This window comes from Microtus pennsylvanicus, chromosome 19, assembly GCF_037038515.1.
Source record: "Microtus pennsylvanicus isolate mMicPen1 chromosome 19, mMicPen1.hap1, whole genome shotgun sequence".
NCBI lineage: Eukaryota > Metazoa > Chordata > Mammalia > Rodentia > Cricetidae > Microtus > Microtus pennsylvanicus.
The window spans coordinates 40,148,922-40,165,516 of record NC_134597.1 but is presented as its reverse complement, the minus strand read 5'-3'; the positions used below and the strand labels follow the sequence as shown (position 1 = coordinate 40,165,516).

The following is a 16,595-nucleotide window of genomic DNA, read 5'->3' as shown; positions in this document are numbered from 1 at the left end:
CCATTAAGCTACTTTAGGCAAAATGGTAAGGGAAGGTATACCAGCAAGTGGAGGTTAACCATGGATCCAAACAAGACCTGTCTTTGAGGACTGTCTACTTCTCCGCAGCTTTCGGGGCAGACATATTTTCAGTAGACATCTACTTCTGCACATGTGCAGAAGGCTGGAAATTAACCCTAAAATAACCCAATTGGCATAAAACACAAAGAATTGCTTTTAGGATAATTAAAACTATTTCGAATCTTTTATTTATCAATCTGGTTTCTAATATAACTTTAGGTAAATGAAAGACATTCACAAAAGAATAATAGGCATACATACATCATTTCCTTCTTTCATTCTAGTTTACATGCTCTTGCTTTTGGAGAGTGAAATTTGGTGGCGTTCCACAGGGATGAAGTCCTAACTGGCTCACGGGGAGACCGTCTCCGTGTCCACTTCAAAGGTGAAAAGAACCCGACAAAGCAAAGCTGAGAATTGGCAGCATAGAGAACAGTGTCTTGGCCTACTCGGGAGGAACCGCCACACCGTCACAGCCTTCTCAGAAGCCAGCCCCCATGGACTGTATCAGCTGAGCCTGGGAAACAGGACAAAGTGTCTTTACAGCGCATTTCCATCTGGACCAGAGACGTGCAAATGGGCGCTGCGTGCGAACACTCGGGGGCCCAGTCTTTATTACCTTCTTCCAGTCTTTACTCAACTTTTAAACATAATTTCTCTGTTTAACTGACAGTGATTTTACAGATGAGAGGAAAATAATACTGTGGTGAGAGAAATGCTCTTTAAAGTTTCCGACATTACCGTGAGTGGGACGTAGGGTAGAGGTGCAGGGCCTCTATAGCACAACGTTTTTGTGTGCGGTTGATTTGTAAGCCAGTCCAGCTACATTTACTGGCTGTCTGAGACTGTATACTGTGAGCCACAGGTCACGGCTAGGTGAGGATTCAGGGATTTACACTAAAATTTCCAGTTTCTCTAGGTTTCCGCAGGGTTCCACTTCCCTCCGTTGACAGCCTAGCTGCCTGAGGTCTTTCTGTGTCATAGTTAAGCAATGATTCAGCAATGTCCCTTAAGTCTCCATGCGTGTGCATGGCTACATGGTTTCTATAGTGCTTTTTAAATGCAACTTATACCCACAAGCCAAATCAGTTTTTATGAGGCTCCTTTGACCTTGGAATTTATATTTGGGCATCAAAGTGTTGCACAGTCGAGAATTCATCATGCTCACAATTGTCTTTCGACGTGGATAAAGCAACTCCATGTCAAACACTGAAGAAGGATGGACGGAAGTTCAAGGGTATGGCCTAGCAAGTCTAGGAAGGAGAAAGGGTGGGAATTCTTGCTTAATTTTATTCATTGTGCATGCTCATGTGTGTGTGTGTGTGTAGGTGTAGGGTTCAGAGGACAGCTTGTATGAAGTCAGTTCTTTCCTTCCACTGTAGGATCCATGGATTGGCTTAGATTGCCAGTTTTGTATGGCAACATTTACTAAGCTGAGTTTGACTTATCCAACCAATAATAGTTTCTGAAGTGTTCTTCCTGGTGAGCCACTCAACCCTGAGTTGAGGAACAGCAATCATGCATTTCACTAACTCTTGGCTAAAAGCAAGGGCATCTTTTTAAGATGATGTTTTAGTGAGTAGGACCCCTGAGAGTCAGCTGGTAGATCTCAACATGTGTCCAGGCATGGCAACACACACCTATAATCCAGAATTTATAGGCAAGACATCAGAAATTTAAAGCCAGCCCCTGCTACATAATGCGTTCAAAGCCTGGGTGGGCAACATGAGGCGATGTATCAAAAGAACAAGCAAAAAGACTCTCAGACTGTCAAGATGACTCTGCAGGTAAAAGCACTTGCCATACAAAACTGCTAGCTAAACTTTTTTTTTTTAAAAGGTGCTTGACAGCATAGCAAAAGGGGGAAAAAAAGAGTTCAAATCAGGCATTGTTTAGAAGTATGAGATGTAAAAGGAGATTCTTTTCTGAAGAAAGGGCACAGCAAGGAGAGGAGAAAACAGTAACAAGTAGAGCAAAACACAGAGAACAGGTGGTCTTGTAGAAGTTAGTGGATCTTCTCACTCCCTGAACCCTGGTGCGGTGGGAGCCAGACCCATTGGCTGGGATTGAAGAAGTTAGTGTATCTTCTCACTCCCTGAACCCTGGTGTGGTGGAGCCAGTGCCTGTTGGCTTCTTCCAGCAGTACTTTCTGCTGTACAAGGCTGTTGTCTGGCCAGGCTTACAGGAGTACCTGGTGCTCTCCTGCTGTGTGCAACAACAGAGTTAGGATCTACTCACTGGTCATGGTGGGACTATTGCTGCTGCTGCTGTTACCTTTGAATTCCTGCTCCTTTGGGGAGGAGTTCTTTCTCTTCTGATGCTGATCAGTAGGGAAATTTCTAAAAAAAGTCCTCTAAACTCTTGTTCTCAGATCTTCAATTAAAACAATTCACAAAAGCCTTCCTATTTTTAAACTGTTGGTAGATAAGAATGAGGAAATGCATTCTTACATATTAAGAAGGCCCAGGGAAAATTCAACCATGAAAATTTTTGATGTCCTGAATTAGTGTCTCTGTGCCCAGAGAATATGCTATTTTGGGAGTAGAGAATGCCACTGATTTTGCATTCATTCAGCGTCTTTCTTAGCTTCTTGAAAATCACAGATATTTGGTTTAGATGCAGAGAAAGTTCATGCATGCACAACCCTCCAGTCACCAATGTTCTCTGAAGCTTCATTTATTTAGAACTTTATTTTTTGAGAATGGTTTCACTTGGCAGTTCAGGCTAGCCAGAACTTGCTATACAGCCCAGGCTGACCCTGAACTCATTATCCTCCTACCTTGGTCTCTCCAATGCTGGGATTTCAGGCTTGTACCAGTGTGTCTTAGTCCTTTGGCACAGTGTTTGGGTTTTGTTTGGTTTATATAGTCTTATTGCTTAAAGGAGCTTCCACTGGTCTGTGCTTGGTTGATGATATATTGGCTATAAAATGTCCAGATGGTTGGTAGTGGGGATGAAAAGACAGTCTAGGGTTAGGCAAATTCTGGTTATATCATGACTTGAAGCAGTCTCATGCCAAACTGTCATGGGAGGGAAATGGAACAGAGAATTACTTCTTTTTCTTCAGACGAGCAATTATTTACCATTCAGAACACACTGGCTATGTCTGCCATGCATAGATGTGGGGATTTTGGTTAAGGGCATAATTCCAAGAAAAGGTCAAGACTTCAGGACTCACTTAGCAACTGATTTAGTTACTTGCTGCTCCGCCCACCTCTGGCTCCTGTCTCCAAGGGGATTGTAACCGCCTTAGGGAGACTGTGTCGGCTCTCTCCTTGTGTCTCAACTGAGGACAATGTTGTTCAGAACCCCAGCTGTGCTGATGTGGGAGACGGGTTGGACCCTAGTGTTTGCTTTCTGTGGCGGGGAAAAAGGGAAGGAAACAGGGAAGAGAAGGGCCAGATGAGGACACTCTAATACTGGGGACTGTCCCGATGGTTTCTCTTGCTAATCATTTGGGGAAGGAAAGTGCTGATCTAATACAAAATGAACACAGCTATTTTGGGGAATGCCAGAAAGAATAACTTTCCACCTGGCGTTATTTGGTAAGTACAAATGTAATACCTGTAAAATAAGTTCTAAAAAAAAAATCAGAAACATTTCTAAGTCATAATGGTAAACATTTGCCTTTTCAATGTGAAAATATGAAAAAGAATGCTTCACGGTCAGGTATCTTGGTGAAATAACATGAGCTTGGCTCTCAAATGTAATTGTTCTGGCATTTTGTCCTAGTAAATAAAACCATTTAATGCTTTATGAAAGAATTTGCAAGGGTGACCATGGGCCTGTTTGAGGTCTGTCTGCAATTGAAAGAGGTCTCAGGATTCCTTTATATTCTGTTTCTGTGACTGAAGGGGAATGGGCCCACCCCTTACCTCCTTTATATTCTGTTTCTGTGACTGAAGGGGAATGGGCCCACCCCTTACCTCCTTTTGGAGTGCATTGTAAGCTGGAGCAATAAGCAGCTTGGGATAAGGTTTACCATTACTTCAGAAATTTAGATCCTCCAATAATTTGAGTTTTCGGAGAACCTTGAAAGTGTGTGCATAATATCCCAACTACTGGAGCACACATCTCACTGAGACAGACCCTCAGAGAAGTGGCGTCTATACCACTTTATGTTCTCTGCCCTACTAAGAGCAGAAATGAAGAATCATCACGCTTAATTCCTCAAATGTTGGAGCCTACAAAATTTTTAAAAAGAGGTTTTAAAGTATAAGAGGGCCTACATATTTCAATTATAAATGGTAGCCATTCAAGAAACTTTTGTATAATTAAAAAATTATTTAATTAAATTCCTTTTTGGGTGCTCTAATAGGAAGAATCGCTCCCAATTTCTTACACAAAGTCTATTTTTTTTAAACATAAAATCTAGTGTTATTTTTGGACCAAATGGCTCAAAACTCCTGATAGCCCTAAGATATGTAATCTACTAGACAATCGGAGTCTTTTAAAGAGAAGTGGTGATTGATGATCAGGTTTGTGGCGACTGCACACTCTGATGTGTCTGTCACAGATCTCTGTCTCATGACAGTGTTTCTGCGGTTGAGTTGGTTTGAGGTATGGCAGTGTTTCCCACATGATTCCAGAGTAACAGCTGTTGTAACTTGGCTTTATTGTATTGTGCAATCAAGAGGGTGCTATCTGCTAGGATTTTATCACAGCGGTGTAAAAACTTGAAGTTTAGAGCGAAATTAAAAAAAAACACATTAATTTATGCATTCACTAGAAAGTGTCCATATTTTCCTTATAAATATAAAAGAAACAGCAAAGAAGACATTCCCTCTGGCTCTAATTCCCCACTGAGGCCTGTATACAAATACAGCCCAATAAGTTAAAGTTAAAACAGAGAAGTCCTGTAACAGTTGCTCACCATGGTGTTATAGCTGATAATTACAGACATTAAAGAGTCCTAAGACTACATCCATGGGACATCATTATGTAGAAGTCAATGGAAAACAGAAGCAATAAACCCAGTATGCCTTTCTTTGCCAGATTCTTGGATGCTTGTCTCCACTTGTGTTGGTTACATTGTTGCAGGACAGGAGCTGCTTCCTCTTCCTTCACCAGCTAATGACAGACAGGGACCATCAGAAAACTGGCCTAGATCCAGGTGTCTTTGAAGACTGGCAAATAGGCTCTTTGCTCATTTTTTCTTTCTCATTTCTGTTTTATGGGACACCAAAAGAAATATTATCTGGACACAAACTAATTGCTACAACAGCCCATTAAAAGTTGACTAGGTGCAAAAGGAAGAGAATGTCATAAGCTGTATGGATGTGTATCAGTTTTTCTTGAGGAAAAAATACCCACATTCTAAGGGCTCTTAAAAATGTAGAAAACTTGCCCTGTTACCACGGGATCTTAGAACACCTCTAAACACACACAAAATAAGACAGATATTACCTACAAATTCCAACTGTTGCTTAAACTCTAAAAGCATTTTCTTTTAATACAGAAGGGGGAACTCAGCTATAAAGAAATATTAAAAAGTATATTTTTGTGTGGCCATCAGTCTTAAGAATATTGGGTTGCTTGCCTTCCCCAGCTTGTGCTGATACTGTAAGCGTGTGCTCAGGGGTGTGACACAGGGTGCTCTTGTCCCTCTCCCTCCTCCCTTAGCCTCCCTCCCTAGCCCATGGCTAAAAAGCCACCCCTCAAATGAGCCACTCTTTTTTGCTCTCATCAATGGTCTCTGTGAAGTTGGGGTCGTTGTTCATGATGGCAGCATCTGCGCTCTCGGCTGACTCAGCTCCTTTGGCCTCGTTGGTGTGGTAGGTGCCCTTGTGACGGAACATGTACCGGATGAGGAAGACCAGGGTGCAGAGGATGGTGAAAATCACCACAGCGATGACCCCTGGGGACAGTAGATAAATACCAGAAGTTAAACGAGCCTTGTCTACATTTCTATCTCCCCGCTGCATCCAGCTCCCTTGGATATGACTCTTCCCCACAGAAAACAGTGACAGTCATGAAGACACAAAAGGTTTAACAGGAACCAGAAGGTGACTTGTCCTCTTGCCCAAAGTAACTAAAAACTAGATAAAATATATGACGCATATGCCTTCAGACAGTGGACAACAGATAGACAGACACACGGTGCCTGAGAAAAGAGTCAGAAATGACGAGTTTCCACACTTTGTCCAGTTTTCTGACCGTCCACACCGTTCTGCAGAGACAACCAGGAGAACCCCGTGAGCTTCTTGAACTGGGGGCGGGGCTTCAAGGCCAGTGCATGTGCTCCACAGAGATGGATCTGCTAATCCGTGAAGCTGCTGAACCTCCAGCTGAACACTAACACGTGCATGTGTGCATACCCATGACCCTCCACAGGGCAGGGAGGCCAGGAAACAATTTCCAGAGCTCACACAGGGCTGCAAGATGATCAGGCTCTAACGGGAAATAACTGCAGGCATTCGGTTCAGACTGGGAAAGGTCATGCTAAAGGTATGCTTTTGAGGGACTGAAAGGTCTGGCAGGATTTGACCTGCAAAAAGCTTAACATGACTAAAAGATATCAAGCTATAAGTGCTGCGAGAGATCTCGGCATGCAATATCAAAAGACCATTCAACGCCCAAACTCAGTCATGCTAATAATGTCTAGCAGCCAATATAAAAATGACCAGATATGCAAGGAACAATTTTTCTCCTATGAGAAAATCAATTAGACTAGAAATGGCAGAGATAACAGAGTGAGCACAGAGGGACCTGTGCAAACCAATCCCTAACAACCAAGACTGACTATGGAGGCAAAATCAATAAGAATGTACAAGACCTGGACAACATGGAGTCAGGTTTGCTAACAAGCTGTAGATTGGGGAAAAAATATTTATCTGTGGTCTGACAAAAGACTTGTACCCAGAATATAAACTCTTTCAAATCAGTAGCAAGAAACCAAACAACCGATTAAGGAGGTGGAGAAAGATTTCGAGGTACTTCACAAAATAATCACATAAGACAGTAAACACTGAAAAGACACCGAGCATCACTAGTGATGAGATTATCTTTCGTCACAGAGATGCCACAACTCACCTAGCGGAGGGGCTAAGTAAGAAGGCTGTCAGCACCAAGAGATTGGGGAACAAGCGGCCTTTTTAGAGATCGATCATGGGACTGTAGGTGGTTGGGTCGTTTTGGAAAGCTGCATGGCAATGGCTTACAAAGTTAAATATCTGCTTTCTTTACTGTCTTAGTGATTGCATTTCTAGGTGTATACCAGATTATTAAGTTGTGTGTAGCTTTGCTTTTAATAACCCAGATCTGGAGACGAGACAACGATCTAGCAATGGGTACGTGGATAAAACAAACGATGGCAGAGCCATTCATGAAATACAATGTGGCAAGAGAGATAAATAGTGTGGACAGATATAAAAATATTATGCTGAATGAATGAAAGTGCGGCAAATTTTATACTAGTTATGAAACTGTGGAGGAGTGAATGGAATAGGTGGGGACTTAACAAAAGGGACAGCAAAATTAGCCGAGAGGAGTTATGTTACGTTGGTGTGTTCTATACGTTGCGGTGGTGGATATGGGTGTATGTTAAAAAGTCACTGACCTGTTTCTTGTATAAGTTCATATGATACTTTGAGTTTATCTTAAAACTACAACAATAACAAAACCCCCAAAAGTCAAAATCAATAAGGATAGGGACCTTGATGAGATTATACTTGAACTTGGGATGATGTCACTTAACTACCCTTTTGAACATTTTTAATGTACTTTGTTTATGTATATGTGTTGTATATATTTGGGTATATGTGCACATGAGTGTGGGTGCCTATGGATGATTCCTGGAGCTGGAGTTACAGGTAGTTGTGAGCAGCCTTCTGTAGGTTCTGGGAACTGAACTCGGGTCTGTCTGGAAAAGCAGTCTTTTGTCTTAACTGCATAGCCATCTCTCCAGCCCCACTTTTTTTTTTAAAAAAATCATTGCTTTTCCCTGGTGAATAGCTGCTATGTTGTATGTATCACATACCTCCGATGATAGCTGAGTTCCTGTTGACTCCGTTTCTTATAGCTTGGCCTTGTCCTGGGTTGTATGGGAAATCAGCACTGGCTGCAGAGAAAGAAAGAAAGAAAGAAAGAAAGAAAGAAAGAAAGAAAGAAAGAAGAAAGAGTGAAGTTGAAGAGGCAAGCACACAAATAATTTTATATTTATTTCTTCATACAACTCTCTGACACTTTCCATTTGTAAAATGAAATCTCCACCTCAGATGGATCCAACCTTACCATTGACTCCTACAAAAATTCCAGAAACCCCCATCCCTGATTTCACTATAAGTTCCAGTGCTATGACTTGTTTGAGGGGAACAGTAGGGGAATGTTAGCTAAGAATGTTCCGAGCCAGCCTGTCACTGCTCTGCTGGCAAGTCTGCTTTTAGAATAGTCATCCTGGGGTATTATCTAGCAGTTGGTTTCAGGACACTGGGTTCATGGACATTCAACTCCTGTATGTAACTCGGAAGCATATGACTTCCATAATCGTCTCTACATTGCTAATCATATCCCACGGACTTCAAAGAATATTGTAAATTGACTCTGGATAACCTTAGAGAGTAATGACAGGGGGACAAGTCTCTCTGCATTTAGTACAGACCATTTAGAGAGAGACTTCGCCAGTTCTTTGAATCCTTACCTGCAGGACCTATGGACGCAGACGCAGGGTGGCATTTGTTTTCTCATGTTCTGAAATCTGTCTCCCATCCACTTTTATTCCACACCCTATTGCCAGTTTAGGGTTCATGTGCCGACAAAAATTTTACGGCACATACTATTAGTTTAAAAGTAACGGCTTCTTTAATATTTAGCATGACTTTAATAAAACACTAGAACCTTCAGCAATATGCAAAGGCCTTAAAGTTCAGAAACGTTGAGAAGAATGCTAATAGCTTAATTTTCTATTTCTTTCCCAGTTCAAAAAATATTAGAAGCAGTTGTGTCAAATTTAGATGTTCCACTCAGATGGATCCCTCTTATCGCTCCAAAGGCAAATAGATTCTGAAACCTTAAGTCAGTGGAGCATCTACAGTAAGTAATCCAAAAAAAGCAAATTCACCTTCACGGGTGGGTTTTTCTTGGTGGGGGAAGGGCTGCTGGGTCAAACCTATGGCCTTGCACCTGCCAGGCAACGTTTTTCCACTGAGCTACATTCCCAGACCCTTCCAGTCCACAAACAGATTTGCAGTGGTAGAAATTTCCTTTGAAAAGTTCAAGCAAATCTCTCGATGGAAGTAACTTTTCTTCCAGCAGATGGAGCAGAGAACCCGAGTTTGAAGTAGACCGAATCCTGCTGGATGGCACTAAGTCACTGAGAGAGATATTTCCAGGGTCTGAACTTGCTATAATTAAACAGAGGCCGGTGTTGTGATTCAGGTAGAACCATGCCAGGAACTCAGTTCCTAAGGCTACTTCATCCCGGGGTATAGATGGGGGAGAATCTCCAGGGTCATGACAAAAACAGCCAGAGCCCTTCCCTTCCCATCTCCTTGGAAATATGGGAATCTCACATTTTTAATCAGTGTGTAATTTAGTTTTTTCTCTCTTAGACTTCATTTAAAATTTCTAAAAATCTAATTTCCATTTATTTTGCATATGTGTGTATATATGTGGGCATGAATGTTCCAAGATGGCACTGGTGGAGGTTAGAGACCAATCTGTTGGAGTTGGTTCCCTCCTTCTAACATGCGGGTACCAATGATTGACCTGAGGTGATCAGTCTTGGCAACAAGTGGCTTTACTTACTGGACCATATCACTGGCCTCAGATTTGACAGGTTCACCCAGGACTAGAGAAATCATTCTCTCTTGGATTTGTACATTATTAATCTTTTCAACCATCAGCGTCATTCAAACCTGCTGACTGCTGATGGCCATGAACTCTGATAAGCAAGTGAGTGAAAGAAAACTCATCTGCAGGTTATCCACATTCTCTCCAAATCTTTAACTGTGAGCATAAACAGTGCCTTTGATATGTAATTTGCTGTCCCTGGTGGCCTAATTACATGCCCCAATGGAAGACTTTGCTCATATAGTGAAAATGCTAATGAAAAGTGTGGATGTGGTTTGAACTACGGTCTTCTTCAGGTCTGGTGACTTGTTTGAGTTTACCTGTAGTTTTCCCATTGTGTGTCATGTGTGTCATAAGGCACGGTAAGATTTGCTTTATCCCTTGACATGGCCACTTTTCAAGGATGAAGTTTAGACTATTATTGTCCATCCTTTACATCTTCAGGCCTTTGGATGTTGTTAATTACCCTTCTCCATATGCTACTTGGTCCATCTCTAGCCTGACTGAAATTAGAACCCAAGCTAATTCCAAAAGAAGCAATCTTCTCACGTTTGAGCCCTTTGAAAACTAGGAAGATCCAGGCAGGTGAGTTGTTTAAAAGACCCAGTTTATTTTAGATGGTGGAGTATGGGTTAGAACTATGACAAGAAGAGCCCTTTTAGGGGATGAAAGAAAAAATTTGTGTTGGAATTACTAAGTTTGCTGTACCTATAGGACTCTCACTTTGACCTCTCTTCTAGACATTTGGAGACTTGAGTAGGTCAAATTTCTTGTCTTCTGAGTAACACAAATATTCTGGCTTTCTTTAAACAATATGAACTTTCCACATACATTAAATATCTGCTCAGAAATGTGTGTATAAAATGTGAGATTTCATCACTTCTCGGCCTTTTGGCTAAGATCAAGTGTAAAATGTGAGATTTCACACTGCCCTGGCATATACTTTAGTTCTTTTTCTCTTGGACTTGATTTAAAATTTTTATTTTATTTTTTATGTGTCAAGTATAGCAAGTAGTTTTTTATCAGCCTACTGTGACAACATTCATGACATTATAGGGTGGTTGCTTTCTGCCTGCATGACTCTAATAAAACGTGATACACTTCAGGAATTTGTAGCATGGTATAATTCATAATGTGGAGATGAACCATGGCAAAATTTCTTTCAGCTTCAAAGCCTAGCTTGTGACATTGTGTCCTTGGCCTCAAAACTGCCCAAACTCTTGGCTTCTTAGACATATTGGTGGCCCTCTTCTCATTTATTTTTCTTCCCCTCCAATGCTGAGGGGAACCCAGGTCCTCGTGCAAGGCTGGCGAGTGCTCTACCACTGGCCAACATCCCGACCCCTCTCTAGTTCCTTTCATGTCACAGCTGTAAATAGTGTTGGAAGTTTGGGCTGGAGAAGAGACACGCAATGACTTGGGAGAACGGCAGGAGTGAGAGGACACTTGTAACCTCCCAGGACTGCCGTTCAGGTGAACCTGGCTGGATTTCTTGGTCTTGTAAAGACTTCATGTAATAGAGCCTCTCTCCTGTTTCTTCCTTCGTGGGCTACTCTTCTAACTGAATATTCTGGATGTAATAGATTCTTAATTCTTCAAGTCAGTTCATTAGGGAACACTCCTGCCTGGACATCTGGTTTACCTTCCTTCTCTTTTCTCATCAAATTTTATCTCTTTCTTGAAAGAAGTACCAATTTCCAATTAAGTGGCCAAGTCTCCTTTCAATAGCTACAGTCTTAATTCTTGTTATTTCCTTTTCTTTCCATCTTATCTCCATGTGTGTTCCCATGTATGTAGAAGCCAGAGGACAACAATGAATGCCATCCTTAAGGCACCATACACTTTTTTAAAAAATCTTTTTGAGACAGAGTTTCTCACACACCCCAAACTGAGATTGGCTGCCCAGTGAGCTGGGATCTATTTGCCTCTGCCCCTCCAGTGCTGGAATCACAACATGCCAGTGTTTTTTAATGTGGGCTTAGCAATCTTCACAAACCCCACATCAGACAGAGGTCTGATCTCCAAAATATACAAAGAACTCAAGAAATTGGTCATCAAAAGAACAAATAATCCAATAAAAAGAATGGAGTGCAGACCTAAACAGAGAACTCTCAACAGAGGAATCTAAAATGGCTGAAAGACACTTAAGGAAATGCTCAACATCCTTAGTCATCAGAGAAATGCAAAACAAAACAACTCTGAGATTCCATCCTGTAAGAATGACTAAGATCAAAAACACTGATGACAACTTATGCTGGAGAGGTTGTGGGGAGAAGGGAACACTTCTGCATTGCTGGTGGGAATGCAAGCTGGTATAACCACGTTGGATGTCACTATGGTGATTTTTCAGAAAATTAGAAAACAACCTTCCTCAAGACCTAGTAATACCACTTTTGGGCATATATCCAAAGGATGCTCAATCATGCCACAAGGACATGTGCTCAACTTTGTTCATAGCAGCATTGTTTTTCATAGCCAAAAACTGGAAACAATATAAATGCCCCTCGACTGAAGAATGGATAAGGAAAATGTGGTACATTTACACAATTACTACACAGCAGAAAAAAATAATGACACCTTGAATTTTGCAGGCAAATGGATGGAGCTAGAAAACATCATTTTGAGTGAGGTAACCCAGATCCAGAAAGACATATGCTCAATCATAAATGGTTTTTAAACATAAAGCAAAGAAAATCAGCCTGCAAATCACAATCTCAGAGAACCTAGACAACAATGAGGACCTTAAGAGAAACATACATGGATCGAATCTACATGGGAAGTAGAAAGTAGAAAAAGACAAGATCTCTTGAGTAAATTGGGAGCATGGGGACCTTGGGAGAGGGTTGAAGGGAAAGGGAGAGTCAGCGAGGGGAGCAGAGAAAAATGTAGAGCTCAATAAAAATCCAAAACTACAGAGAAACCCTGTCTCGAAAAACCAAAAAAAAAAAAAAAAAAAATCAATAAAATAAAAAAAAATGTGGGTTAAGCTATCAAACTCTGTTCCCCATGTTTATAGAGAAGTATTTTATCCTCTGACCCTTCTTCCCTACATCTTATCACTTCTTACAAGGTAGTTGTCATCTTAAAGGAAGGGACAAATCTCAGTTAAAAATTTCATTTTGATATATAACTATGTTGTAATAGTAATGAGGGAGGGATAAATACATATTCATTGGTGAGCACGATTAAAATCAGTTTGTGCACGGTTCTTCAGCCTTCTGTGGAGCCTGTTTGTACCGGATAGCGTTATGTCAACTTGACACAAGCTGAAGAAGTCATCAGAGCGGAGGAGCCTCATTTAAGAAAAGCCGGGCGATGGTGGCGCACGCCTTTAATCCCAGCACTCGGGAGGCAGAGGCAGGCGGATCTCTGTGAGTTCGAGACCAGCCTGGTCTACAGAGCTAGTTCCAGGACAGGCTCCAAAGCCACAGAGAAACCCTGTCTCGAAAAAACCAAAAAAAAAAAAAAAAAAAAAAGAAAAGAAAAGGCCTCTATGACATTGGGCTGTAGACGCACCTATAGGCTTTTTTAAAATTAGTTATTGATGGGGGGGGGGGCTTAGCCATTTGAGGGTGGTGCCATCCCTGGGATGGTAGTCCTGGGTTCTAAAAGAAGATTGAACAAGCCATGACAGACAAGCTAGTAAGCAGCACCGTCTGTGGTTTCTGCATCAGCTCCTGCCCCCCCCCCCCCCCCCCCCCCCCCCCCCCCCCCCCCCCCCCCCCCGGTTCCTGCCCTGCCTATGTTCCTACCCTTACTGCTTTTGATGATAAACTGCTATATGGAACTGTGAAATAAATTTTTTCCTCCCCAAACTGCTTTTGGCCATGGTGTTTCATCACAGCAACAGAAATCATAACCAAGACACTCTTCAGCAACTCTTCTGTGCAGATTTAAAAACTCAGCTGCCCACTGTCAACAGAAGCCTTAAAGCAAGGCAACAGTTTCATTCTTCCTTTCTCACAAAAAATGGAAAAGAATATATTCAATACAGAAAGCATATTAAAGATGCCACACTCACTAGACCTTGGTTGTTGTTAGAAACCAATTAGTGGTTTCTAGAAACCTTTAGGCCATTAGAAACCTTTACAAAATCAAGGATATGCACAGTTCCTTTTGATTTTTTTTTCCTTTTATGAACAACCCAGTTTTTAGGGCTTTATTTTGAACTTAAGCCTGGTTATTCCAAAGCATGTGAGTACCCATTCCCTTGGGGCAAAGCTATTTTATCCTGGCAATCACAGCAATGACTACTTTGGTAGATCTATTTCTTTGTTACTGTCTTTCCCCCCAACATCCTTTTGGAATGTGTAGAGAAGTACAGTGACTAAGATACAAGCCTGCCTGTGGATGACAAGCTCACTCATGACATGTGCTCTGGGCTATTGTTGATATCCATGCCCTCTGGCCTTCCAGCTCCTTGGGAGAGCCAAACAAGTTTAGAGGTGCTAAAATACCAGGGAGTCTATATCTTGGGAAATTTTGTGAGTAAATCCAAATTTTGAGTGGTAAGATAAAGAGGTACTAATGAATCTCAGGGGCAGACTGACTTCCTGTAAGTATGGAGTATATGCAATGCATTTTTCCTGGACCCTCAAATGATAGAACATATGAAGTGTCCCCCTAAAACACACATCTGTTGGAGGGTGGTCCTATTTGGGGAGGTTCTGGAAACTTAGGAGGTGGGATTCTACTGGAGGAAATAGTCCATTGCTTTTGGATCCTCGGAGACCTGTTGTCCCTGGTCTTCTGGTGCCTCTTCTTACTTCCTGGCCATCATACTGTAAGGTGTTTTTCTGTGCCAAAGGCCTCCCACTGTGTTGGAATAACACCCCTGAAATTCCTTCCTTGAGTTGTTTACGCTGAGTATCTTGTGACAGAGCACAAAATAATTGCCCTGTGGTGACAAGCGCCAAGCAAAGAGCCATTCCTGCTCTGATTTCATTTCTCCTGGAAGTCTGTGCATCTCCGTGTACCTCCCCAGCTTACTTCTGCTGGTCATTTCTAGTATTACACTCATATATCAATGCCCTCTTCTGCCCCCATGGACACAAGTCATGCAAGTGGTACACATACATACATACATGCAGGCAAACCACTCATACACATTAAAAAAATTAAGTGTCTGTGTGTATGTTTTATTTTTTTCTGTTATTTATCTGACAAAGGAAAGTTCCATACAATAGAAGTAATCTGAACTGAAAATGCAAATCAGAACCCCGCCCCCAGCCTCTTGGTAGTACATATCACCCCTAAAGAACCAAAATGCCACCAAGAAAACGGTCATTTAAATTTCTCTGTCACAATATAGTTTTGCTTGTGTTTCTAAACCATGAAAAATTAATAAAAAGAAGTTCCAATACAAGCATTGAAACTGGAAACTGACTTTTAAATGCATTTGGAAGAATAGAATATTGAAAAAATATATTTGAATTCTTTTCTCCAATTTTTCCTCCATCCAGGGAAGCAGTGAAGAGAATGCAGAATAAGACAGATGTAACTTCAGTGGTTGGAGTTCTTATTTAACGTTTCAAATATGAACACTTGTAGACTTCAGGCTCAGAAACAAATAGAAAAAAAAACCCATATTAACTGCATATAAAAGTAAATCGAGACTATTTAACAAAAAACTCCCCCAAATGAAAGGCACTAAAAGCTTCAGGTTGTTATATGTCAGAGAATAAAAGGAAAAAAAAAAAGATTGGATTTGACATCACATAGAGAAAATGTCTCCATGGAAACCATTGGAGCTTCAGCATTAAGGCACTTCGACAAAACTGCTGCTGTTAATTATAATTTAATTTAAATTGCAGTCTTGTTTTGAGGCAGCGTCTGAGACAGAATGAGTGTGTGTAAGTGTCTGTGCTTTTCGTTTTTCTCAGCTTCTTTGTTTTGTTTCTTCTCTTTTAGAGTCTGGGTTCTATACCAGAAAGTGATTGTTCTCAATTAATTTGTTTCAGTTACTCACTATGGACTGCATTTTGAAAATACATAAGAAAACAAATGGCTACCATTAAAGGCACTGAAGACTCAAGCTGTCGTGCTGTCTTTGAAAGTGGATACCGCTGCTCTCACAAGGAGACTTGGGCTCAGCAGGCTTTTGCAGACAGAATAATGTGTGGCCTTGCCCAGGGGATTCTGGGTATTATCTTCCATCTTTATTTCTTGCTTTCAGTTTCTAATAAAAGCCAGCCAGCCAGAATGTCCCACTTCATTTGGGGAAGAGATTTTTAAATTTTTGCCTCTGACTTGACAATTAAGCTGCATACTACAAGCTTTAGACAGGAGAGCAGAAATGGAGGCCATGTGTTTGACTAAAATCCCATGAGGAAAAGAGGTTAATTAGGTGAAAACAGAATAAATGAACTTGTAGCCTAATTATTTTTTAAAAAATCCCCACCTCTTTATTAAAAGACTGAATGAACAATACAATAAGCTTTATTGTATTTTCTCCTTCCATGTATAACTGATTATAAACCAACCCTCAGTTACTCTTAGATACTATTGGGAACATTTGTGGATTATATATTGTTACTTTGACACTTGGATTTTAGAGATTCATTAGTCTCTCAACCTCTGTATCAGAGCAGGTGTGGCCAAAAGGTGTTCAAGTCACCTTTAGTCTCCTCATTTAGGATGCTTTTTAGGAATCTTACTGTAGTAATAAGCTAGAAGACGGGGTGGGGAAGAGAGAGAGAGAGAGAGAGAGAGAGAGAGAGAGAGAGAGAGAGAGAGAGAGAGATCAA

General features: G+C 41.2%; 1 protein-coding gene across 3 annotated transcripts in view; it reads right to left on the bottom strand.

The window, feature by feature from the left end:
* Positions 1-224: 224 nt before the first annotated feature.
* Cntnap2 (contactin associated protein 2) overlaps positions 225-16,595 on the bottom strand; it is a 2,084,252-nt gene continuing 2,067,881 nt past the window's right edge. Inside the window, exons 23-25 of one of the 3 annotated variants that reach the window (XR_012908553.1) lie at positions 8,039-8,119; positions 3,987-5,917; positions 225-3,935 (exon numbers count right to left, since the gene is read on the bottom strand). Coding sequence is in view for 1 of the 3 variants with exons in the window: in XM_075953824.1 (XP_075809939.1) it covers positions 5,718-5,917; positions 8,039-8,119 (281 nt within the window). In the remaining 2 variants the exon portion in view is untranslated. Of the gene's footprint in view, positions 5,918-8,038; positions 8,120-16,595 lie in introns of all 3 variants that reach the window. The other 2 variants (XR_012908554.1, XM_075953824.1) reach the window with 2 other exon arrangements.